The following is a 27,342-nucleotide window of genomic DNA, read 5'->3' as shown; positions in this document are numbered from 1 at the left end:
ATCAGAATCAGGGGATGTACTGTATGGTGATTAACATAATGTAATAAAATAAAATTAATTATAAAAAAAAAAAATAAAAAAAAATAAAAATAAAAATAAATAAAAAGTATTGAGTTACAAATAGAAAAGCAGTGCAAATCAGATGTAAGTCAAAATTATTCAGAAAAAAAACAAAAAAATAGACAAACTACTAGTTTATTTAGAATTACAAACAAAAATTATGAACTATCAAAGGGAAAATATCTACTGAAACAGAGGAAATTAAAAATATTCATGAGATTATTTATATATCTCTTTGCTAATCCATTTAAAATCCAAAAGAAATGAATGATTTCCTAGTAAAATATAATTTAGCAAAATTGATCCCAGTAAAGATAGGGAGTTACAGAAGATTTTCTCCTGCCCCCAGCACATGCATGCATGTACACACACACACACACACACACACACGCACGCACACTCTTTCTTCTCCTCCTCACACAGGCCCACACAATTCCCTAAAGGAATTCTATCAAATCATCAGAGAAAAAGGAGACAAATTTCTAAATATTTTTATGAAGCAAGAATAAAACTGATACTTAAACATAAAAAGTATTGCATATACACACACAAAGGAAAGTACAAGAACACTCATGGCAGCACTCTTTGTCATGGCAACACTACCACAAACCAACCAACATTCATTTCGAGGACAGTGGGTAAATAAATTGTCATACATTCACCAGCGGTGGAAATGAATAAATGAGAACACCACACAATAACATGGGTAGGCTTTTTGTTTTTTTAAGTAGGCTCCACGCCCAGTGTGGAATCCAGCACAGGGCTTGGACTCACGACCCTGAGATCATGACCTGAGCTGAGATTAAGAGTCAGACACTTTGGGATGTCTGGGTGGCTCAGTGAGTTATGTGTCTGCCTTCGGCCCCTGGAGTCCCAGGATCGCATCCAGCAACAGGCTCCCTCTGACCCTCCCCCATCTCATGCGCTCTCTCTCTCTCTCATTTTCTCTCTCTCAAATAAATAAAATCTTTTAAAAAAATGTTAAAAAAAAAAAAAGGGTCAGATACTTCACCGACTGAGCCACCCAGGTGCCCCGACATGGGTAGGTTTAAAAAACAGTAAGCAAATGGGAAACTGTAAAAGGGTACAAATGACATATTTCCCTTTATAAAAAGTTTGAGAGCAGACATAATTAAAGAGTGTGTTGTTTAGGGATACAGACTGGGAGGAAGGAGTTAGAACAGCTGGCCTGTGACCTCTTCACTCCTTTTATAGAGGAATGCCTCTGGAGAAAGAAACAAGGCAAGTGACTTCTTCTAGTCTTTTAAGTATACCAATAACCAGGCTACCTAATTAATAGCCTAATGATATTTGCTAAAATGAGAGCTCTTGCTTCTGGAATGCCCTTACCAGGATAGGACTGGCTAAGGATCTCCCGGCCGAGGATTACCTGTAGTAAATAAGTGTAGCATGTATGGGCTCATGAGCCACGACTCTCTGAGCCACGTAGTAGAGATGTCTCACAATGGAATACTACTCGATGGGCGGGGGCACCTGTGATCCCCACACTCAGGGACCTCGCCTATTCCGGGTCAGAGAGCACGGGTCTGATGAAGAAAAGACCTAAGACAGACCCCTCGTGGCTCCCTCTGCGCCTCTATAGTCTGTATTCTTAAAATTATTAGCATAACTAGGTTAGCACAGCTAGATAACATGATCTCTGGTCTGTCAACTGATTTGATATTCTGATGTTTTGTGTTAGCTCATGGAGTAAGTGATTTTCAGGTAAAAGTGTAAAGAAAAGAGAAGAAGAGTGCTGGGGGATAGTGGGATGACACCAGGGAGGGCTACAAAGGACACTTCCGAGTTCCTGGTAATGTTCTAATTCTTAAATACATGAGGGTATCAGTCAGGATTCTCCAGAGAAAGTGAACAAATAGAATATGCATGGAGATTTATTATAAAGAATTATCTGTGGTCCAAAGGCCTGAGAACCAATGGTGTCAGTCTCAGAGGTAGTTCAAAGGTAGTAGGCAACCTTTGTCCCAGCTCATTACCATCAGGCAGAGAGAATCTGTTCTACTGAACAGATTGGATGAGGCCTGCCCACACTGGCAAGGGCAATCTTTACGCATTCTCCCAACTCAAATCTTAATCTCATCCAGAAACCCCCTCGCAGATATGCCTAGAATTATCTGAGCACCTTCTGGCCCAGTCAAGTTGACACATAAAATTAACCATCCCAATAGGAATTTGTTTTATTGTTCTTTAAGTAACACATAGATGCTATATCTGATGCTAAAAGTATGGAGGAAATGCAATTCGATAAAAGGAAGATGGTGAACACAGAACAACTTTTGAAAAGGTTGATGGGAAGGGGGAGAGGGAGATGGGGAGGTAGCTTGAGGCTGAAGAGAAGGTATAGCCTGAAGCAGGAAGTTTCCTGGGGTAGGTATCCAGACCACTTTTCAAAATTCTCTCCCAGTTGGCTCACTAATGGGAAATTCACCTGCGTTGTGCAGTCTTCCCGTATACACTGACTACAAAGAATCCAGAGCTGTATTCATGCAAGCCTCTGATTGAACAGAGTCTCAGAGATGGGCGTTCTGATCGGGGGGCTAAGGTAAAAAGGTTGTCTGTACCAGGAAAAGTCCACCTTTCACCTTCATGTACGCCAACTGTCTTTGGTTTCTTCCTACTCCGTCTCTAGTATTCTTACATTAACCTCTCATTTAGGAGTCGTAAGAATATACTCCTCCACCAGCCACTGGCTTCCCAGTGCCATTGGGCAGTGATAACAAAACACAAAAGTCAGAGCAGATAACTGGGGAAATAAGGGTCAGCTGGAGAAGATGCCCAGAGCAAGGACACAAAGAATTGGGCCTGCTGGGTGGCTATGGAAGCTTTAAGCTCTGATCACAAGTATCTCTGGTTCAGTGTCTTCTGATCTCTCCTAAGATTACAAAAAGATAATTCTGTTCTGTCCCTCAACTGTCACTTTTTATGACAATGACTTGTAGCAAATAGTGAATTATATGTCAGTCTCTCCACTTCTACCCAGTAAAGTCACAAAATGGAGCCTCTTAACTGGGAAATATCCTTCCAAGGACTCTAGCCATGCACAAGAAATTTGTGAATAAAGCTGTCCATCATAACAGCATTTCTAATTGCAAAAGTTTGGAAATAATCCAAATCTGGAAGAAAAAAAAAAAGGAGATTTCTACATTATGGTACATGCATACAGGTAGAATATTGTGTTCCTAATAAAATTAAGTTATTGAAGATTTAATTTAACAAAAAAAAGGCTCTAACATATTTACCAATAAAGATTCAGCACACGACCCTGTGTATAGACAATTATCTTCATAGTTAAAAACATACACCTGCATATACAAAAAGGCTAGAAAAATGGACCAAAATGTTAACCCTGGTTAGTAATAAAATCATGGGTGATTTTCTTCCCTCTTACACTTATATATTCCTCAGTAAGTACATACCATTTTTGTAAGTGAAAAAAGGAAAGATTAAAAATATAAATCACTATGAATAAGACTGATCAGTTAGGTCAGACGTGGAACAATTCAACCCATCTACTGGGAAAAATGTATTAAAATTTATATTTGATAAGGATCTAGTATCCAGAGTATATCAAGCACTCTTACAATTCAAGAGTGACAAAACAACCCAATTAAAAAATGGGCAAAGTATCTGAATAGACGTATCTCCACAAAAAAATAGAAAAATGGCCAATAGGCACATGGAAAGGGGTTCCACATCATTAGGCACTGGAGAAACGCCAATCACAACCAAAATGTGTACCACTTCACATCCACTGGGATGGCTATAATTTTTAAACAAGGACAATAATAAACACTGAGGAAGAAGAAGAGAAATTGGAGCCCTCATTACACTGCTGGCAGGAAAGTAAAATGGCACAGCCTCTGTGGAAAACAGTCTGGCAGTCCCTCAAACAGCTACACATCAAGTTACCGTATGACCCGCAATTTACTCTTACAGATATATAGCCAAGAGAAGTGAAAGTATGTCCACACAGAAACCCTGTACACAAACGTTCGTAGCAGCATTACTCATAGCTGCCAAAAATGGAAATAACCCAAATGTCCAACCAGTGGTGAACAGATGAAGAAAATGCAGTGTTATCAATGGAACATTAGCACAAAACGGAACAAAGTACAGATACACGCTTAAAACATGGATGAACCCTGAAAACACGTTACGTGAAAGGTAGTCACATGTTGTACGGTCCCATTAATAGGAAACGTCTAGAAAAGGCAAACCCATAGAGTAGATTCGTGGTTTGGGGGGTATGCAGTATGCGAGGCAGGGAGAAATGGAAAGTGTCTGCTGACAGATATGAGGTTTCTTTTTGGGGTGATGAGTACATTCTGGACCATGTCCTCAAGGACAGCCCAGTTCACACCGTTATTATGGGTAAGCATGTGTATAATTATGTCTACAGTAATAAGCTTTCCTGTGTAGTCACACGCCAGAGTAGAATCAGATCTCCAGATTCTGCCCCCTTCTGGCCATGGAAGGGAACTGGGACAGTCAGGATCAGCAATAAGGAATGTGAGTGGCTACTCATAAAACGGGCTCTAACCTTCATTTAGAGTCCAGACAAGAGTCACATCAAATAAGTAACTTTAATAAGAGGGCATTTGACTTAAAACTAACCCGCAGGGAACAGTTTGAACTCCAGTCAACAGGCCACAAAGTCATGATGTGTAACCCAAATCCAGGCCACCTTGATGGATGTGTCATGCGGGCTCCATGCTCACACTCTGCAGGGCTCTGTGCTTGGTCTAATACTCTTTTGCCAGCTTGAAATTCTTATTAATTTTATCTTTAAATTTCTGAGGGTTTTTTAAATTTATTTTTTAGACAGAGAGAGTGCGAGCAAGAGCAAGCAGGGGGAGGAGCAGAGGGAGAGGGACAAGTAGACCCCATGCTGAGGGCAGAGCCCGATGTGGGGCTCGATCCCACGACACTGAGATCACAACCTGAGCCGAAATCAAGAGTCAGATACCCAACCAACTAAACTACCCAGGCGCCCCTAAACTTGTGTTTTAGAAGTGAAATCCAGTGGGACAATGGAGTGTGTGCATGAGTAGGGGAAGCAGGTCCAACACGCACGTGTGCCAACCCTTGCCCCTGTTAGCATAGGGTGCTGATAGAGGCACGGTCCACGGGGGCTCGGTGAGAATCAAAATGAGCACAAGGCAAGCGTGTTCCCTTGTAACTAAGCAGAGGCACACACAGCCCTGGAGCCCTAGAGGCCTTCCATGCAAACCAGAGCTGGCTCTGAATGCACAGAGATGGCAACCCAAGGGTCCTACCATATCCCTTCTTAACTGGGTTACTCGCTGTACTAGCCAACCTCTTATGCTGCAATGACACGGAAAAACTAGAAAGCTAAGGCAGCCCACAGTTCCTTTTCCTTTCAGCCCTTCCTTACTCATCAGTCGAAGGTAAGGTGTGAACAGAATAAACACATACCAAGAGCTGAAGTAAAAATAGAGTTCACCTTGTACAGTATTTCCACTGTTCCGGTAATAACAAAGCACACAGGCCTGTAGGAGCCAGGAACTGCACATTGCATAGGATTCTGCATAGAAGTTAAATGCTCTGATATTTGCATTTTTAACTGGCATTACATAATATAAAAATGGATGGTAAAATCTATGCTAATATTTTAAAATTTCCATTTTTATTTCCTTACGATGGCATTAAATAGCAAATAAAACACCACAACGAGGCAAGAGAGGCCGCAGAGGGAAGGGAAAAGCTGTGTAGTATCTTGAACAGTCAGCAAGTGACCAAGTGTCTCCTCCAGCAGGGGCTCTGGCCTTTGCGTGAACACCAGCAGCACCTGAAGCTTGCAGCGTGCAAGCTGCTGCACCCACTCCCAGAGTTTCTGATTCAGGAGGTCTGGGGGTGGGGGGCCCCCGAGCCTATGTTCTGTAAAGCTCCCAGGTGTTGTGGGTGCTGCTACACCACACTCAGGACCACCCGTCTAGAACGCGTTCGCCTCAACCCCTGACAAGCTGTACGACGCCATCCAGAAGGGACGTGCTGTTACCTCATAAATGTTCAATTGCTCCACCAAGTCTAGGTCGGTCCCTTTCTTGTTCAAGTGCCGCTGGGACACAGCCGCAATGCCCAGTTCCTCCAGGCAGTCCACCACATCGTAGAAGCTGTCTTGGTCTGGCAATCCCGACAGTGTCTGAAGAAAGAACAGGACACGAGCATGTTTTAGGGGACAGTCTCAAGGCTCTCAAAGCATTTTTTCACAGGGTAGCCAGTGGCCAGGATTCTAACTATATGGGACAAAACAAGACAAATGACCACATTGTTCGAAAAAAAAAAAACCCTATAGTGTGGTAAGCAGAACACACCCCAAGAGCCCACTCCTGCTGTATAGGTCCTGTATAATCCCCTTCCCTTGAGTCCAAGCAGGACACTCCCATCGTTGAACTACATTATATGGCAAAGGTGAAGGGATTTTACAGATACTCAAATTCCAAATCAGCTGATTTTGAGTTAATCAAAGGGAAGAGCTTCCTGGGTGGGCCTGACCTCATCAGGTGGGCCATTTAAAAGCAGGGTTAGGCATTTCCGGAGCTCGGAGACTAGGAGAGAGATTATCCTGCTGGCCCCGAAGAGGCAGCAAGCCACCATGAGTTCTCCAGCTGCAAGGAAATGAGCTCTGCCAACAACCACGAAAGCTTGGAAGAGGATCCCAAGCCTCAGACCAGACTCCAGTCCTGGTCAACACCTTGACTATGGCTTTGTGAGACTCTGAGCAGAGGACCCAGCTAGGCGGTGTCTGGAGCCTGTCCCACGGAAACTGTGCGATGATAAGTCTGTGTTGTTTTAAGCTGCTAAATTTGTGGTAATTCGTTACATGGCAATAGAAAACTAACATGCTCGCTGATTAGAAACTCCTGTTAGGAACAATCTACCAACAGCTGGAGTTATAACAATGCGATGAGTCCTTTTTCTTTCAATTTGGTAGCCCTTGCCCTTGGTCTATGAAGTTTAGGAAAATATGAGAAATTTCAAAGCAACAACCAAGAGACGAAAAGATAACCCAAGAGTGGAGAAAAGCAGACTTCTTTTTGAATTCTGTGTCTCTTAAAAGAAGGATGATCTCTCAGACGGGGCTTCTGCTCAGAACTGGAGGGACCCTTGAGGTGATTTACTGCAAGCCCTTATCTCTCAAGTCGGGGAGATGAGGGCTGGGGAGGGAAGGGGTTTGCCTGAGGGAACAAGAAGTTCCCGCAGACCTGGGACAGAAGCCTCGCCTCCCCTCACACACTCATGCTCCTGCACAAATTATTCTGGCCTGGAATTCCCAACATGGGTCTTTACTCCCTACTTCATTGCCTTTGCATTTCCAAGAACCCTACGTACAGATTTCAAAATTATTCTGAATTCAGAAGAAAAAAAGACCAACGCTGTCTTAAGAACAGTTCGAAGCACAAATTTTTCCAATGCTTCTATTTGGGGGCTAGTAATAATTGGAGAGAATGTCTCTATTCATAACCCAAATAATGGTTTTTTTCCTTTCAATGCTGAGTGAAGAGGACTCAAGTTACCACTGTTGAGATCAGAAATGAATGAAAAATAACTGAGATGGGATAGCTTGATTAATGAGGGGCCCCAGCAAGGACCCAGAACAGGAGGCTGTGAACCAGACTCCATCATAAACACGTGCTCACATCTACTGCGCGGCGGCATCTCTGCATTAGCGGGACAACAGTCCCCGGAGCTGCCCCTGGTTCCCGACATGAAATGAAAGAGCATGCAGCCTTTTAAAGAATCCCATCATCCTAACAAGCCATCTTCTGGTTTTAGTGAAAACCTTGAATTTGTTAAAAGTTGAGGAAAAGAAAACAGGACCCCAAAGCCTGGGCAAGGCTGGTGAATGGAGGTGCCCTGGTTTCGGCCTCTCCCAAATTCCTCATTCGAGAAACCCAGATGAATTGACATTTAGTGTTGGGTTTATAGGGCACCTGGGTGGTTCAGCCATTAAGCGTCTGCCTTTGGCTCAGGTCATGATTCCAGGGTCCTGGGATCGAGCCCCACATCAGGCTCCCTGCTCTGTGGGGAGCCTGCTTCTCCCTCTCACACTCCCCCTTGCTTGTGTTCCCTCTCTCACTGTCTCTCTCTGTCAAATAAGTACAATAAAATCTTAAAATATCTCTAAGCTTTAAAAAAAATAAAAAATAAATAAAACTTCCTACTCAACTGTGTGGGGGTCAAGATGAGGCACAGAGTCCTCCTCACCTCTCACTTCCCTTCCCTTCTTCTTTCCTTTTTTTCCCTGCTGAGAGTCAAGTGAAGTCCTTACAAAAGCTTCCAGGGGGTTAGAATCCTAGACCTGATTCCCATTGCCTTAGCAAGCCCAGCCACGATGTAGGGGGCTTACTATTAATTAAACAATTAGGTCCACAGAACCAAACAGACTCAGGGAGACTTGTTCAATAATAGGTCCAGAAGCAAGGGTATTAAGAGGTCATTTGTCATTTCCGCCATGGAAATTCAGGCTGGAGCCAAGCCCACACACACCCCCTTCCAGGTATGGCTGCAGGGGACGTGGCCTTTTGCCACCAACACACACAGGTGCTTTTCTGCTCGTGCAGAGGAAGAGGACTATCCATCCTAGAAGCACATTCGCCTATTTTCAGCTGATTCTCTGACATGCTTAGCAAATTGTGCCATGCTCCCTTTGCTCCCTGGGTCCTGTCCTCCCATTTCTACCCTGACATGTCACCGCTAAATTGCCTCCTTCTGGCAAAGGTGGCAGCTAGCCCAGAGAAGTCTGTGAGGCAAATGTCTTTTGATGCCTTCACTTTCAGATGACAGTCATGACCCACCCCCCACCTGCTTTCTCTCAGACCTCGTCCTGCCAGGGCTTGTGACACGTAAATCTTCACAGGCATCTCTCCAAGGGAGAAATTTCTGTCCTGAAGGACATTTTCTTTTCCTCTCCTGGGTTCTCACTGATTGCATCAAATATTTCTTCTAGGAAGAAACCGGTGTGGCAAATGCATGCACACACACTTTTAGAGCACCATTACTGGTGAAATCCAAAAGCTGTAAAAAGCCAAGTCTCCTTCAATGGGAGAATCCATCGTGGTGTATCTATTTTATAGACTAGGGCACAGCAGCAGAAAGGAGCAACCATTCTACCCTCGGTAACAGATCAGCCTCAGAGGCAGTATGCTGAGTGAGAGAAGCCAGACTCAAAGGGTTACATCTATCCCGTGTGGTTCTATTCGACACTGACGACATGACAGAACTGCAGTGCTGGAGAATGGTTGTCAGGCTTAGGAAGAGGGAATCGGGAGATTACTATAAAAGGCTACCATGACAGAGATTTGGGGGAAGATGGGAATGTTCTATATCCTAACTCTGAAGGTTATTCATAGCTATCCAAGTTTCACAACTGACACAGCTGAATTTTTTTTTTTACAAGTTTCCGGTATGGTAATTAACAATAAGTGAAATGCAAAAGCCAAGGCGAATACTCAGCATGAATCCCATCCAGGTTACTTACCCCCCTTCCCTGAAAGCTCCAAGCCAGCCTCACAGAAACAGTAATACCTCTTGTGACTCATCCCCCCTCATCAGCCTCTTCCTATTCTACAAGGTGGTCAATATCTGAGCCCCTCAAAGCGGGGGGTCCCCACTGAGGGGATTTCAGCTGGATCAAGACAGGGCATTAGAGAACACCAGCTTGCAGGGTGAGAAATGGTTGGTTTCTGGTACTCCTTCAGATCTGACAACACAGCGTCAGGAGGTAGGAGCAGGAATGGGGGGAGATTAGTCTGGATCTTGGAAACCCCCCACTAATGTCCCTGTTTAACAAAGACAGCAAATGCCAGTCTCAGAACCCTAAGCAGGCTAAAATGTAGCACCCTTGTTTTGTCATAACAATGTTCATGTTTTGAATTCCATGTTATTAGTCCCTCTTTTATTTTGTTGAAAGAAAACTTAGAAGAGCAATATAATCATTTCCCAGATTTCAGAGTCTGAATTTTTTCCAGACCCATATTAACACTTCAATATATTTATTTATTTTGTTTGGGATCTCAGAACATTTACTCACTGGGGCAACAAACAGGCCTAAAATTCAACAAAGGAAAACAAACCCAGTGTGGGTGCCAGGGGTTTACTTGACCTTTCTTTTGAGGAAAGGATGACATTTGGAGTAATGTCCATAGGACCTTCCTCAACTTTCCCTGAGCCAGAACTAATAAAAGATGAGATAGAACTGCCCTAAGGGAAAGAGTAAGCGAGGAATTCCTGGACATTAAACGCCATCTGATGCCAGGGAGAATGTGACACGCACTGGGTCCTTGCCAGTGACTGGCAGCAAGATGCCCACACACTCCAGCCGCTGACACTGCTGGGACCATCGGAACCGCCCAGCGCAGCCTCCACCAATAGGATGGGTAGCATGACAATGGAAAACATCAGGCAAGAGAGAAAATTCCATTTTTGCTCAAGTCCACGTTTTCCAAAACAATGTCACTGACTGAAGACGGCAGGAAATAGATGACCTTAAACTTAAAACAAAGCAAAACAAAACAAAACAAAACAAAAAAAACCAGAAAATTGCTTTAAAATTGCAAGGTAAAATCAACTCACAAAGACGTCTGAAAACATAAATAGAATTCTTAGGATTATCCTACAGAGAAGTACTGCCCACTCCTCACCAGGACTGTAGAAGAATTTCCTGGGTCCTCATCAACAAATGGCATTTCATTAAAAAGCAATCCCTGCCAATGAGACCTGGGGGAAAACGCCTGTTGTTTTAGTACGTATTTCTTTTCATCTTACTAGATTTAACGTCCTTCATTATTCCACTGGGTTCTTAATATATTGAGGATTGGGTAACTTCCCGCTCTATTGTTTGCAAACAATCTCCCAGTTTGCCACTTGCCCTTAGCTTTTGTTTGCGGTTTTCATTTTACAAATAAGACCCACAATTTCATAGTTTCATGCAGTGAAATATTTACAAGTCCTTCCCTTTGGCTTCTTTTTGACAGGTTTGATGATTAACATAACCGTCACCTCTACTTCTCATTTTGCTACTGTTTGCTGTGTTACATTGAACGCTAACCTGTCTGGAATTCACATCAGTGTCTGTCAAAGCACGTATTTGTTTATTTCCATAGCACACCCCGGCCCCCAATCATGAATGATGCTAAGCCGTTCCCCGCTGACTGCAGTCCTAGAGTGAGTTGTTCTGGGCGGTGAGGTCTGTTTCAGAGCTCCTGTGCTCCCGTCATCTGTCTGCTGAGGAAAGAGCCAGGACCACATTGCTCTAATCCTTCGAGTTTGCACAACAGTTTAATATCTAGTGGAAATTTCTGCTCATAATGCTTTCTACTAATGTGTCTCCAGTTCATCAGGGGAAATGTTTCCCTGGTTATAATTCATGCAGAGATTCTGAATCTTCTCTGAAGAACTTCCCATCACTGCAGCTGGTACTGTAGGCCTACGCTCAGCCGCTTGGGGAGGAAAGGCAGATCCGTGGGGTGGTTGTGGGATTCCTGGGGTCTAGGGCAGAGCCATCTGCGGGACATACCACCCCTCCAACCACAGCTTCAAGGAGAAAGTGACTCAGGTCCCGAGAGCGGGCTGTCCCAGGGCAGCGTGGGGTCAGCACACTCTCCAGGGAGGGATCCTTAAGATGGCGGCTGCCCTCCCAGCTGGTGACCAGGAGGGACGTGTTGGGAGGGAGGGGAGCACAAGGGTGATATCACCTTCATAAAAGAAGGGTGGGACCTGCCCCCAGCAGTCAGAATTCACTAAGCAGTGGAAAAAGAGTGCCTTCATTTCTCCTGGACTGTAAGCTATTTTCTTTTTCTTAAAATAAAAAAAAAAGATTTATTTGAGAGAGAGAAAAAAAAAAAACAAGCAGGGGAAGGGCAGAGGGAGAAGCAGACTGCTGGCTGAGTGCAGAGACTGATGCTGGGCTTGATCTCAGGACGCTGAGATCATGACATGAGCCAAAGGTGGATGCTTAACCAACTGAGCCACCCAGGCAGCCCTGTAAGCTATTTTACTTGGGTAAAACTTGTGGATTTATATATATATTTTTTAAAATGATTTATTTGAGAGAGAGAGAGTGAGCAAGCACACATGCATGAGCAGGGGGAGGGGCAGAGGGAGAGAAAGACAATGGGAAAGAATCTTAAGTAGACACTGTGCTAAGCATGGAGCCAGACATGGGCCTCCATCCCACGACCCCGAGATCATGACCTGAGCTGAAACCAAGAGTCAGATGCTTAACCCACTGAGCCACCCAGGCGCCCCAAAACTTGCTAATTTATATTCTTAAGGAAAAATGTTTTTAAGGGGACATCATGATAGGAAAAGTAATCATAAAATTCTGTCATCTCTCTGGTTTTGTTAGAAAAGACCAAAGCAGAGAAAGCACAGACACTCCCAGGCCTGCACACACATGTGCACTAGCCACACATGCACACACACCATTTCCTCTTGCAAACAACACTGTAGCCATGGTTCCAGCCACCATCATGGGGGTCCTAGGTGACGTGGCTCTTCCTCAGAGGGCAAACTGTAGATTTTCACATTGTATGAGTTCCCTGGGGCTGCCGTAACAATGTGTCACAAACTGGGTGGCTTAAACCAGCAGAAATTTATTTTCTCACAGTTTGAGAGATGAGAAGTCTGATCTCAAAGTGTGAGCGGGGCCGCAGGGAAGGAGGGTCCTTCTCTGCCTCATCTTGCACTGGCTGCTGGCAATCCTTGGCAGTCCTTGGCTAATAGATGCATCCCTCCAATCTCTGCCTCTGTCCTCACACAGCTGTCTTCCTCACATACATGTGCGCACATTGTCTTCCCCCTCTGTGTGTGTCTTCTCCTCTTCTTCTAAGGATACCAATCATGTGGGATTACGACCCACCTTAATGGCCTCATCTTACCTTGGTTGTTTCTGCAAAGACCCGATTTCCAAATAAGGTCACATTCATAGATATTCATAGGGGTGAAGACTTCAACATATCTGTTAAAGGGACATAATTCAACCCTTAACAATCGTCAACCAACCTTGTTCACTAAAGTCATTGCATAAACCAGCAGCTCTGTGTCGACCCCATCTTTTTCCTCCAGGATTTCCATGATATTTGACCAGGGTTTGACTCCTAGGAGTAAAGCAAAAGTCATTAGAAACAGCAAGTCAATGGTCCTTATCCAACGCGTATCACAGTTTATCCAAATACTTATCACCCAGCCATGGCAGTCTTCCAGTCGCCAAATTTCAAAGTGTAACATTCTCCTTAGGGTGGACTTGAACATGCTTCTAATTTGGCAATAATATACCACTTCATTCTCATCCACTTGAACATGTGTACTCTCTATTGTCAGCGTGGCTATCAATTTGCTTGAAAGTTCCCTTTATATTAAATATGTAATTTGAAAAAATCCATTCATGGGCATTTCCCTCTCTGAGCATGGAAACTCTTGGTAAATACTCTCTGTATGTCCATCAGCGTGGTATGCTCTGATGTCCTACAAGGAAAGGGGACATGGAGATCTTTACATTCACTCAAACAGTGGACTCCCAGAAATGCCAGTGAAACCTCTGTCTAGCAAACATTTCAAGAACAGAAGTATATTACCTCTATTCAATCCAGGCATAAATACCACTTAAGCATCAACAGGTTACAAAGAACCCACCTCACTAAGAACCTGGTTCTTTGAACCCTGTTGATGCTTAAACAGTATTTGTGCCAAAGGTGGCAGAGGGCCTGGTACAAGAAGTGACTCTTAAATGGGGCTCTGCTAGTGACGGTTCAGGGGTGGTTATTCCCTGGCTCCCAGAGAGGGTGGGAAACCCATCACGTTCAGGACTGCCAAGCCAAAGCCAAGGCCAAGGTCACAAAGGGGATGCAAAACCTGGACACAATTTCCTACATCTGAGATAAGCATTTGAAGTGAAGTATTGCCTTGCCCTTGGCATGGCCATGTGGAGCATGAAGCTCCTTCCTGCTTTCTCTATAAAGATCTCAAGGGATAGTGTTTCTTTTTGCTGCTAAGAGTAAATTCTGAAATACTATAAAATCGGTGGCTTCTTGGCTGAGTTATGTCTGAGCTGATTTGCTGGCCTTGAGAACTAAGCTCCCCAAGGACAGCAGTGATCTCGGTCTTATTTCTTTGCTCTTAGCACAGCGTCTGGCACCTAATCGGTCTGAGTAGTAAGTGGGGATGTCTGAGAGGGCATGAAATGGGTTAAGCTGGAGGTGTTCTGGTTTGTTTGTTTTTTTTTTTTTTTAAAGATTTTATTCATTCATTTGAGAGAGAGACAGAGAGTAAAAGCAGGGGGAGCAGCAGAGGGAGAGGAAGAAGCAGACTCCCTGCTGAGCCAGGAGTCCCATGTGGCGCTTGATCCCAGGACCCGGAGATCATGACCAGAGCCAAAGGCAGATGCCCAACCATCTGAGCCACCCGGGTGCCCAGGCTGGGGCTCTCTTAAAAGAGCCAGAGGGGGGCGCCTGGGTGGCTCAGTTGTTAAGCGTCTGCCTTTGGCTCAGGGCATGATCCCGGTGTTCTGGGATCGAGCCCTGCATCAGGCTCCTCCACTGGGAGCCTGCTCCTTCCTCTCCCACTCCCCCTGCTTGTGTTCCCTGTCTTGCTGGCTGTCTCTGTCAAATAAATAAAATCTTTTAAAAAATAAAAAATAAAAATAAAAGAGCCAGAGGGCAAATGCACACAGTAAGAGAAGGAAGGAGGTCAGGAGAAATTTAAACAGGAACAGGCACCTACTACATGATGGTTAAGAACACAGACGTAGTTTGCTATAGAGGCGCGCGGGCTCTCCTAGCTAGCTAACAGAAGGCCGTTTCCTTGGGCAAAACTGCCCAGCTGGTTAGAACCAGGCAAGCTTGTCTCACCCTTTCTAACTCCAAACACAAACGCATGACCCTTTGCCTGCTAATGGCTCATGTGTACCATCAAACTATTCAAACTATTCACCTGCTCTTCAACCCCCAGCAAGGTAGCTGTTCCTGCCCTCATGCAGTCAGTGTGGTCAGCAGCTCTTGAGTCTGTCAGGGGCAGTCTGAGCACCGCAAGTCCTTCTGCTGTGTGCAGGACAAGTGCAACTGGCAGTATTCCCAATCCGCACCCAACCTCAGCGCAAAACACGGGTTCTAGTGGGTTCCCCACAGATGGCTACAAGGGAGACTGCAGCAGATAGTGCTGAAGCTAAGCACTTTCAATGGTGCTAGTGGGCCCAGAACGGCCTTCTGGTTGCATACTTTGGAGCCAAAGATGCCAAACAGGGCCTGGGGAAGAAAAGGGAAGTGTAGCCAGATCACCTCCACTCTCTCACATACAGACATACTCATGTGCACACCATTTAATCCTTTATCATGTACACATTCACACACTGGCTTCTTTTAATTGAAAAATTTAATTGAAAAATGTGTTCTTCAGATGTGGTATCTGATTACCTTTTAAGGATATCAAAGCCTGGAAACTTGCATATATTCCTACACTATTGAGATGAATGTTTACTCTCCATTGATTGTTTTGGGGCCACAAAATGGGAAACATTTTAAAGAAAGAAGGTGAAGGCGAAGAAACATTTTGGTGCAACAAAACAGCCTTGACAGGGCTCAAGCTGGCCCGTGGGAAGCACCAGCCACTCAACTCGCCCAGAAGCTGCCCCCGCTGGAATGAAATGGTCCAGGTCAGCCCCACCCCCACCTCCGCGTGCTCCATAAAGTGTGTGTGTGTGTGTGTGTGTGTGTGTGTGTGTGTAGGGGGGGTAGTCCTGTATAAACCATATGATCTGACCTCTTCCCGTAACAGAGAAAGAAGCTGAGCCCCAAAGTAGTGGAATGAGCAGAGGCTCGAAAATGCTTCTATGTAGGCGTGATCGTGTCAACCTCAGAGAGTCCCGGGTCGTGTCGGGGAGAGAAAGCACTTTGTCTTTTTGCCTCGGTGCTCATGAAGGACCGCAGGAGACAGTAATTTCCTTAATCATGACCTTCTGTCTCCAGCTCCACCTCCAAACACTGGTTCTGCGAGTAGGGGCTCCATGAGAGCCCGTTTTTCCTCTGATGTTTCAAGCACATCACTGTGAAGTATTTACTGAATCAATGAGTTTTATATGAAAAAATACTTAGCACAGTGTCTGGTACATAACAGGCACTTGAATATCAGTAGCTGTAACTGTCATGGCGGCAGGTGGTGGTGGTAACACCCACGCTCACCCAACCGGCTTCTACACGCTCCAGGGCAGGTCCCCTCTTCCCGCCAAACCGCAGGGCCTCGCTCTCAACCCAGAAAAAGCAAGCACACCGCAGATGACTCAATGCCTTCTCCCCCCGACTTGCCTCCTAGGTCCCTGTGGTAACTGCTCCCCCACCAAATAAAGGTATTTAGCCCGATGCCCTGTACGTGAGGTGGTCTACCCCGCCATTAGAAGGGCAGCATGTTCCAGGTCTTTCTACATGACTGACAAACACGCTTATCTATGCTTCTTCTGTAGACAACCATGGAAACAGAGCTTAAGTTTTGTCACCTAACTTCCACCACGCTCCGGGAGAGCTCCACAGATCAATATATCCTCGAGCAGGAGGCAGAGACGGGCTGGCTTCAGAGGATGGCTGGATTTGTCTTCCCTGTTAATCAGGTGTGATCAACACGCTTGGGAATGAAGTCCTATCTCATTGCCTCACATCCCAACAAACATGGAACCTCTTCGAAAGCAGTGCTGACCCCAAAAGCACTTGCTGACCCAGTTATGACTGAAATTTCAAAATAAGTTCTGCAGTCTGGTCACTTGCCCCACCCTCTCTCTGAGAGGCAAACCCGTAGAGTCAGTGGAAAGGGCACCTTCCAGGGGAGCAGAGGGTTCGGTTCTCAACCCGTTTCCTGCCAGTCCCCATAGGGACAGTCTCAACCAAAGGGAGTCTCTGATGATGGCCAAATGACAGAGCAAGGCCCTCTCACAGGCGCCTGTCCACACTCACGGCCCTTCCCTCTTCCTGCCACACCCTGTCCACGAAGATGGGAACGTGACCTGAAGATGGCAGAAAAGAGGTGACCCAGCAGTGTGAGCAGGCAGCTGTGATACTGTGCCACGCCCAGGACCCTGGCGCCAGTCCACCTCTCCATTCCTGCCCCTGCGCAAATGTGCCACCTGCCGGGCTCAAAGGGGAAGTATTTCATTTTCCTTAATTCATGGATAGTTATTAGTCCCTATGATGGACGTAGACCCCTCAGCTTCCATACCTGCTCCACGGCTGGTCCACTCCTGGCCAAAGGGCAAACCATCCACACTCACGGAACGCACCCCTCTGGGTAACGGCCGTGCAGCCTGCACAGTCTTTCCAAAGCAAACGGACGAATTTGTGCTGGATTCATCCACTGTAGGTGGTGCTAATTTTTGAGGACTCCTCGCTTACTTGTTGGCTTTCTTTGCTGATTATTTAAATCTGACAGTTTTCATCAAAGACACTTTGAGGAGTCAAATTTATGGCTTATTTATACACTTGGGCACCACCGGCCATGCTCCATTGGCCCTCAGTCACCGCCGGCACCTCTGTCTAGCCCTTCACCCAGCTGAGAGGGAAACGAAGAGTCGCTTCTAAACCGGCCAGGTGGAAACACAGCTGGGAGTCGTGGGGCTCTCTGCAGAGCCCCGTGACATATTTAGATGTTTTAATTCCATCCTAGGGCTCGGGAACAATTTTACTAGCAGTAAAATAGGATGATGTTATATGTATGCATTATAAAATCACAGCCAAGACCACACATGTCCGCAGAAAAACGTGCTATGGAACCACGTGAGAGGCTGTGTCTGAGTTTTTCCCTGAGTGTTGCTTTTCATTCCGCTGCTAGCGCTCAGTAGCAGACAGATGGCAGTAGCTGCCAAGAAGTTAAAAAATTTTATAGGCAAAACCATCAAGTTGAGAAAACAATCCATTAGCTACTTTTTTATTTTTTTAAACAAATTGGGAAAAGATGGCCATTGTTGTGTCTTGGGAGAGACACTGAGACAGCAGAAAGCCTCTGGCTAGGCTGTTTGGTGGGGTCTTAGATGTGGGTACCAAGCCCTGGGTTATCCCAAGATCCCTCCTCTACCCAGCCCCCCCAACACACCCTTCATAGAATGTGAAGTCCAAGGAAGAAAACTCTAAACTCCCAACTCAATGAAGCCAAAGGAGGACCCCAAGGCTGTGAGAAGGCGTATCCCTTACATACAGCCCCCATGAGAAGGGCCCATGGGTTACCCAGAATTTAGGACAGGAAAAAAAAAAAGTTCATTAACTGTCCTAAAGTAATCTCCAGAGTTGGGGAATAGAGTATGACCCCTCCAAGGACCAAAAAAAGGGTCTGCCTCGCTGTCTTCCCATACACCCACCTTTGGACCTAAGCCTCATTAATTGGCCTAGGAAACACAAACCCTGGTTTCTGAGGAACTGGTTGTCTTCATTCAGGATTCTCAGATGGCCCCATAATCTGCTCTTGGCCATAAGAGATTTAAAATGTGGCACCAGATGGAAACATGCTATGGTAGAAACACACACACAGGCCTGCCCTGGTCTGAGATTCATCTTCCAGATTCACAGCTCGTGTCTACACACGAGGGTGTGTCTCTCTCACACCCCTACCCAATGCACAAGCCTAGAGTTACGTCCAGCCTGCAATCCACCACGCTTGGTGCTGACATCTGCCTGAGCATTCGTGGGAAACGTATGGGAGCTCAATTTATGGCCCTGGATGGCTTTCATTAACTTATATGAAACTGTTGAAGTAAGCAGTGAGCTACTTTCTTTCACCTTTGGATTCAGCACTGGGAGGTGGGTCTCGGAGCAATGCTGAGTCAGAGGTACAACTGGTCTGAATCAAAGAGTGCTATTTAGGCCCCTTGGTTCTGACAGTTGTATTTCAGCTGATTTGTGCATAAGTGTGTGCACAGGAACACATACATGAAACTGTAAGGAAATATACCAACGTGTTAACAATTATTTCTGCCTGGTGAGATTAGAGGTGATTTGTTATGGTCTCTTTCATACTTTTCCCCCCAAATATTCTACTGAGAGTATTACTGTTATAAAAAGAAAAAAAATGGGGGCGCCTGGGTGGCATAGCAGTTAAGCGTCTGCCTTCGGCTCAGGGCGTGATCCCGGCGTTATGGGATCGAGCCCCACATCAGGCTCCTCTGCTGGGAGCCTGCTTCTTCCTCTCCCACTCCCCCTGCTTGTGTTCCCTCTCTCGCTGGCTGTCTCTATCTCTGTCAAATAAATACATAAAATCTTTAAAAAAAAAAATGTTACCAAGTTTTTGTTCTTCTTTGGGTCTTTGTGGGGAGGATAGTGGTAATAATAATAATGTCCTACTGGAGAACAAATGCCCAAATTTTGTTAAAAGGACAAAACCAAAAGCCTGTAACATTTCAGCTTCAGGCTTCACAATGTTACAGGGGCCACAGCATGTTACACACTAAACCAAATCCAAAGGCCTTTTGTCTTCAAGTGTATGGAAGGCCTGCATGCTGTGGGCCAGCTAGGTGCTCAGACGCCAAGAGGAGAGCCAAAGATCCTGCCACCCTCCAGCAGGGGGCACACTCTTCGGAAGGGTCAATGACAACAACAAAGCAGAGAAGTGAACATATGGGGTGACTGACCAGGGAAGGGGCAGTGCAGGTCAGGTGGCAGGTGGGGGGTGGCAGGTGGACGGGGACTGGATGGCGGTCAGTTGCAGGGCTTGGACCTACTTCTGTGGGAAGCCACTGGCAGGGAAACAACGTGACCAAATTTGTGTTTGAGAAGAATCTTCTAATAGCAGGGGTGAGGGTAGCACTTCAGGGAAGCGAGGGATGCCAGGTGACAGATGGAGAGGGCCTCCAGGAGGGGGGTATGAGATGGAGGGATGGAAAGGAGCACATTCAAGGAACATCTAAGGGTTAGAGCCGATAAAGCATGTGTGAGAGCGGGGCGAGAAAGGAGCCACGGTGACCGGAACAACATGGGAAAGGGGAGAAGGAGCTGGTTCTCCTGGTTCAGTGGAGGGGGCTGGGGACAGGACATAGACGTAGACCTGTCCTGGGTAAGCCCATGAGTGCTTTTCTTTGCACTGTTAAACTTTTCTTTGCACATGTTCCATCCCTGATCTTTGTGTACTTACAATTCTAGAAAATATGTTGCCTGCAGCAGGGAGCCTGCTCCCAGCAGACATGTCCACCTTGATGGAATAGCGGTTGCGGACCACTTACCCCTTTTAGTGTCCACAGCAGAGACAGCCTGGATCAGAAGAGGTGCATTGGACTCGGAGTACTCCACAAAGACGAGCAGCAGCTTCAGGGCTGTCTTCACCACCAGCCGGAACTGCCCAGAAAAGAGAAAAGCGTCACGCAGCTGTGGACAGTCTATGTGCACCTGAAGGCAGGCTGGCCCCCAGCGCTTGCTTTGGCCTGGGGACTCTTCTCCTCGAGCAACACAGATGCCTTCGCCAGATGCCTCAGAAGCAGGAATTCGTATTAGCTCCACTGCACAGATCAAGAAACTGAGGCACAGACTATCCTGCCCACAGCCAGAAATAGAACCTGAATTCGAACCCAGGGCCTCTGGCCCCGGAGCTCACACCCTGTGGTCTCTCAACAAACAAGGTAGCACTTGCCACGTCGGTTGCTTAATTTTATCCACACTGGAACACTATGGTAGGAACCATCACAATTCTCGTTTTTCTGGTAAGGAAGCAGGCACAGCAAGGTAAAAGACTTGCCCAAAGCCACACCACTGAGCTGAGGCGAGCAGGAATCTGAACCGAGTCCCATCCTGCTGGGCCCAGGGCACAACATCAGTGAGGAGCCACCCACAGCCCAGGGCCCTTCCATCACACAGACCACCAGTTACCCACCCAGAGAAATTCCCAAGCCTCCCAGCTGAAGCTTAGCCAACCCTGGGGACTACCTGTGGGAGCCTCGGGGCGAAGGGGGGGCTCCAGGTCACCTCCTTCCCCATTCCCCAGGTGCTGCTGCCGCAACTCCTTACCTACAGTCTCCCTTCCCTGAGCCCCGCCTTCTAAGAACTTCCTTCTAAAGGAACTCACCCACCAACTCTCTCCTGGAAATGGGTTCCAATCATGCATCTAAGAAATAAAGAGCCTGCTCTGGGCTACCATTCCAGCCCCAGCCATTCGGCTGGCAACGCCCCAGCCCCACAGACCATAGGGGAGGGGAGTTTATCTGCATCATGTCCTGTGTGTGCAGGACCCGGAACTGCATTTGGTTGGAGAGGGCTCTGCGACGTTTGCTCACTGAATGAATGGATCAGTTAATGACCAGTCAATGCATGACCCCTCGACTCCATCACCTTGGCTGTGCAGAATCAGCTCCAGGATCTATATTTGCAGCCCGAGGAAGACCCAGGGCCTCTCGGAGGCAACAGCTCACATCAAAATACTAGGGATACATGTAGATTTTACAAGGACCTTGGAGCATCGTGCGCCCCGCAGTGAATAGTGTCAACACCTCACCCATATCATTTCCCCAAAGTCACGCAAACACCTCGACCCCTTTGCCCTTTCTCGAAACTCTAGCATATTTCCCTAGTGAACTCTCTTTCTCCTTGACTCCAAGTCCCTCTCCCGCCAGTGCCTTGGTTCTCAGCTCCTCCGTACAGGAAAACTTTTCAGAAGGATTGCCACACTCCCTGACTCCACTTCCTCACTTCCCACAGACTCCTCAACCCAGTCTGATAGGGCTTCTATCACCATCGTGCAAATTAAATTTCTCTTGTTAGGGTTGACAATGGCCTCCATGTTGTTAAATCCAATGGTTGCTTTTCTGCTCACCGCAACCTCCAACAACACATGACACAATTGCTCCCTCCAAGAACAGTTTCCTGTCACCATGGCCAACCCTAGTCTCTGACCCGAGTGGCCACTCCTTTGCTGGCTCCTTCTAGGGTACTCAAACTCTAGGTGAGGAAAGGCCTCAGAGCTCATTCCTGCATTCTTTCCTTCTCTTTCCATGCACTCCCTCTAGGGGAGTCCATCCAGTCTCTTGGTTTTAAATTCTATCTATGACTCAATGCTAACTGTTGCACCTCAGGCCTGACCAAAGTCCTGGGCTCTGACACCCCCCGATCCCTGACATCACTGCTTATATGCTAACAAGCACCTCAAATTCAGGTGGCCAAAAGGGAACCCTTGATCTCACATGTGCTCATTCCATCCCACCTACCATCCCAGCCTGTTCCTTCCACTCCCCATGTCATCACAAGGTCCTGCCACACACTGAGCGGCCAGTGGGTGTCACCCTGCACTTTTCTCACCCCATTCCCACAACAGATCCATCTGCGAGTGCTTCCCTTGAGAGCTGCCCTGAATCCATCCACCTCTCTACCTCCCTGTCCATCCTGGACCACTGTAAAGCCTCTTCAGTACTTCCAGACTTGTCCCTGCCTCCCCTGATGTTCATTCCCCAAGCTGTAGCCAGAGTGACCCCTGCACTCTCCACCCTCCCTTCACGGCCCACCGAGCTGCGGATGGAACCCCCTCCCACAGGCTGTCATGGTTCACCTGTCACTCCTTCTCAGCCGGTGTGTTCCCACCATCTACATTTCTGCAGTCATGTGACTATGTGTTTTTAACATACCAAAGCTTGTTCATGACTCAAGGCCTTCTCAGGGGATATTCCCTGCCTAGAAACAGTCACCACAGAACTGGCCTTTTCTTATTCCCCCTCATGGGAAATGCCCTCCTAACCCCTTCATCCAAAGGGGCCCCCTGGTCACTCTCCTATCAGGGCTTTATATTCTTCACATCCTTTATCATGACCTGAAATTGCTACGTACACGGCTGACATTCCTCTACTGTCCCCAACGAAGACATAGCCACTTGGCAGCAAAGGTGTTCTCTCAGACACACCAGAAAAAGCATCTCTCCCAGAGCAGCTGACCAGTCAGGGCTGCAGGTGAGGCTTGGTCTTCAAACGCATTCCCCCCTCATGTCAGTGGAGCAAGCCGTTCCCCACTCCACCCTCATCCTCAGCAAAGCCGGGGCCCCTCCACAAGATGAGCGGTGCCTTGGGCTTCCGTCCTCACCATTATGTCCTTACCACCCCAAACACGGAATTCTTTAGAGGGCTCAAAACTCTTTAGAGAGTTTTTACCTGCATAACTTGAGTCCTGCATTCAGTCCTCTGCTCCCAGACTAGGAACAGACTGAATTCCAGAGTATTTTTTTCAACCACAAGGTTGGGGGTAGAAGGGGAAGGCAAGGCATAATGAACTGTTCTATCTTTGTATGTTTAGAGCTGTAGACAGTTCTTTAAGTAAATAAAACAACCTAGCAAGCCCAGGCAACTTCCTCAGTGGGCGGACTATTATTAAGTAGATTAAGCCTTCTCAGTGCCTTCCTGGGCAAGATCCTGGCTGGTGCCCACCCCATTCCTCCCATGAGCTGGTCTCGGGGGGGGGGGGGCGCCCTTGTGCCCTCTCATCAAGGTTCTTCCTGAGCATCTCTGTGGTCACAAGATCTTGGCCAACACAGTCCCAGGGACCCAGAACCCCCTAACCATTCTCCCTCATGAGGCTAATTTTTTTTTTTAAACCCACTGTTTTCTAGCAAAGTCTTTTTTTATTGGTCTCAACATGTCTATTCATGTCTGCTTCTGCTTTGCTGTAAAGGGCTCTGTTTGGAGCTCTTTTGGCATTGTATTTTTATTTAAAAAAATACCAAACTCTTCTGATTCATGGTTTTAGGCTTCTATTGAGTCTAAGTTTACATTTATGTGTGTTTGGAAGCCTTACTATGTGAAATTAACAAACATGTTCGATAGCTAAACTACTTTAGAAAAAAGAGCAGGATGTGAATTTATGGAAATGCATGATACGAATTGCAAAGCATGTCCTAACTAATCGCCAAATATGTCCAGCAGGACTCCTCCCCAGAAATACCTTATTAGCATTACTGTAGAGACTTGAAAGTAATAAAAGCACATTACTTTAAAAGGTTTCTACATCAACCCTTATTTATCCAGAAATCATTTAATTTGATGCCCACAAGTATCTGGAATGCAGTCAAAACCCTCCAAAGCCTTGGAACAGCCACAGCGGAGGCCACACACCCATTCCTCCAAGTCCAAACACGCTGCTCCTCGCAAAACTCTGAAAAATCCATACTTGGTGCATTTGCACTGATCTAAGACACATTCTAATAGGAACGGCTATGGAGGCCACCAGCCCACGTCCACTGGGAAGGGACAGACCACAGGACAGCGACAGACCAGAGAGGCAGGACCAGCATGGCAGCAAGAGCAAGGACCACGAACGAGGAAGGTGGGCAAGCTACACGGGGGCCAGCACACACAACACAGCCCAGCTCAGCCTCTGAAGGCTCCTCCAAGGGACAAGGCAGCGTCCCTCCAATCTGAACTGTTGGATTTTCAGTTCTGCCTGGTGCTCCCTCACGTTCTAATGACAGGTTTCATTGCAATGACTTACTAAAGGCTCAAACATACTCCCATCTATCTAACATCAAAGGAAAGTCAGTAGGAACTGATGCTCGTTGTGAAAGCTCATCGATCACATGAGAAGAGAGAGCGACCAGTCATAAAACAGTCCAAGGAATACAGGGCAAAAAGGAGTCAGTCTCAGAAGCAGTGGTACAAAGCCAAATGGGCACATTCCTCCCATCTGGAGGTTTCTGAGGGGCCACCTGCTAATGCCCCTGCAGAAGAAATTCAGAACCTGGAGGGTGGCGGAATGGCCTACCCCGTTTAAGGTCCCTCCCATCCCAAGAGGCTGTGCTGCTTCTTTCAACAAGACCGGGTGCTTTCCAGATGCCCAGCACCCAACAAGGTTCTGTGAGGGGATAACAAAGCCATGGTCCTGTCTTCGCAGACATGCTCATCTCACTGCTGAGAGAGGACTGAGAATACCTCCACACTCCACAACCGAGTGTTCTCTGTACTAGAAGCCCTCAGAGTCGGGTTGCTGAGGAAAGAGAGCACTTGCCAGAAGTCAGCCCTGACAATGGGGAAGGAGAGTCAGTAGAACCAGCTTGGAGCCGATCCAGCTGTCTGTGGGCTTCCGTGGAAGAGATAAAGCTGTGTGACAGCCTTCGGGTTCGTGCTCCCACAAATAATCCCCCTTCCCTAGGGCTAGAGAAAACACGCTGGGGGTCTAGATTCAGCCTTTGAGTTGCACGTTACCTGCCTTTTATGTAATTATATCCTAGGGAATACTGGTATTCTATTTTAACACAAGTCCATTATAATAAATTATGCTTTATATTGCTTTAAACCAAGTAGCTAAATCACAGTATTTAACAGGACTCTGAGACAAGCCCTTTGTGATAAGGGCAGGACAAGAACACGAAGCCAGCTGTGAAATGTGCTTCTTTTAAGTATTTAGCGCACTTTGGGGGCCACTGGGCTGAGCTTTACTTTCTGCTGCAACTACCACTTTGCATTCCATTCTTACTCGGCGTAAGAGAGAGGCCACGAGCCTTCAGAAGAACAGAGATGCCTTTTGACCGAGGGATGTAATATTTGTCAGGTCAAGCCTCATTCCGGGGATTGAGCCTCCAGATTCCATAAACAACTTGGGGATCCAATGTCGCCTCCATATCAGGGAGGCTGAGCCTGAGGGAGGGGTGGCAGGATACCATCAACATAACACTTTGACTTTTTTTTTTTTTTTTTTTTAATTTTCTGGGCCAACCCACAGAAAGAGTGTGGCGTCAGCCGATACGGAACCCAGGTATCTGGATTTTGGATACAATGTAACTACCAGATGTATGGAAAAGGAATTAAAGCCAGTTTCTCAATAATCTTGCACGTTAGAGCAAACTGGAACTCCCTTCATGTTTTATTGTACTTAGAGAAACACAAGAACTATACTTAGAAGGTCAAATATGCTGTTTATTAAGTAGAAATAAAAGTATTCCAAAAAAAAAATCTCCAAATTCCTACTCCTCTTCTAAAAATTCAACAACCATAAAAAGAAAACAATTTCCAAACCTCAGGATTTAAATTACAAAGGAAGTTAGAAAAACATGCTTCATTTTATTTGTTTCATTTTCCACTAAAAAAGCATAAATATATGTTCTAGAAGCGGGTGCTGGTTATTAAAGCTGAATTAGAAATTGGTAAGATAACTTGACTTCTAAAGCTTTGCCACACTGTTTACCAGCTTACCAGAACTAAGAATATACTGAGTATTTTAACAACAAAGAGCCAAGTAACTAAAGACACTTACTTTTAAGACCTTCTCATGTAAACACTTTATTCCAAAGACATATTATCCTTAAGCTCAGAATTCCTGAGCCAGCAGCTCAGAACAGGCCCCAAAGCATTTTCAACTGGTTATCAAACATTCCAACAGATACCTCAGACCCTGAATCTATCCCCTTTTAAGAGACTGTCTCCAAAATGAGATGGGTCTTGTCAGAAATCAAGTGTGGGCCCAAACAGATAACCTGAGTACAGAACTCTGGGCCATGGCTTTGCAGGCATCTGGCATGGGGGCGGTGGGGGATGGAGACCAGGGTTGGCGCATCTGCCAGGACAGGACATCACCTGCACCAAAGCCACATGCTACGGCCTCAGGCCCTGATAACCAACCTGTTTATGACCAATGGAATTTGCAAAAAAGGGAACCAAGCTACACTTGTGATTCATGTAGTAGCCAAGTGTGAGTCTGGGAACCCCTTAAGACTTTACTAGTTAGTGGAGAGGAAATCTTGCAGGATGCAAGATTCAGCAAAGTATTCAGAAACAAATATCAAAATAATAAAAAATGCTACAAATGAACATTTTCTTTCTACTGAGATAAAATTCTGGGGTTCAGCAGGAGGTTTCTTTAGAGAACAGTGGATAGGAATGGGCAAGGCCAAAACATACCCACTTTGCTAACTTTCCTTTAGGACACTCAATGGAGTTATGAGGAGCTGGTTGAGAATAGGTAACACAGATTCACTCTGTTATTGTTAACTGAGGAACACCAAAAACTCTGCACTAAACTACTGCCTTAAAGAACACCCTGGTGATATTTACAAAATGAAGGAGAGAAATCAACAAGGTTGGGTCCTTGTCCAGTTAGTGATATCCCCATTCTCAGATGCAAAGTCTCATGTTCTGGAAGGCTACCCAACTTGTCACATGACTCATTTCTGAAGAAAGTCAAAGGAAAACACAAAGGCCAATCTGATTCTTCCTACTGTACCATGAGGAGCCCCACCTTTTCCTCTGGTGCAAAAAATTAAGCCTTGGGGAAATGAGACAAATATGCTCTTAGGAGATGTAATCAAGGTTAAAGAACT

General features: G+C 46.2%; 1 protein-coding gene across 11 annotated transcripts in view; it reads right to left on the bottom strand.

The window, feature by feature from the left end:
* Positions 1-27,342, bottom strand: part of FHOD3 (formin homology 2 domain containing 3) — a 505,390-nt gene that overhangs the window by 150,211 nt on the left and 327,837 nt on the right. For all 11 annotated transcript variants that reach the window (XM_034643279.1, XM_034643277.1, XM_034643280.1 and 8 more), the window contains exons 7-9: positions 20,288-20,399; positions 13,108-13,202; positions 6,101-6,244 (exon numbers count right to left, since the gene is read on the bottom strand). In XM_034643279.1, the coding sequence (XP_034499170.1) occupies positions 6,101-6,244; positions 13,108-13,202; positions 20,288-20,399 (351 nt within the window). The remainder of the gene's footprint in view (positions 1-6,100; positions 6,245-13,107; positions 13,203-20,287; positions 20,400-27,342) is intronic.

Source organism: Ailuropoda melanoleuca, chromosome 14, assembly GCF_002007445.2.
Source record: "Ailuropoda melanoleuca isolate Jingjing chromosome 14, ASM200744v2, whole genome shotgun sequence".
Lineage (NCBI taxonomy): Eukaryota > Metazoa > Chordata > Mammalia > Carnivora > Ursidae > Ailuropoda > Ailuropoda melanoleuca.
Note: the sequence above shows the minus strand (reverse complement) of the source record. Positions and strands in the feature narration are given on the sequence as shown.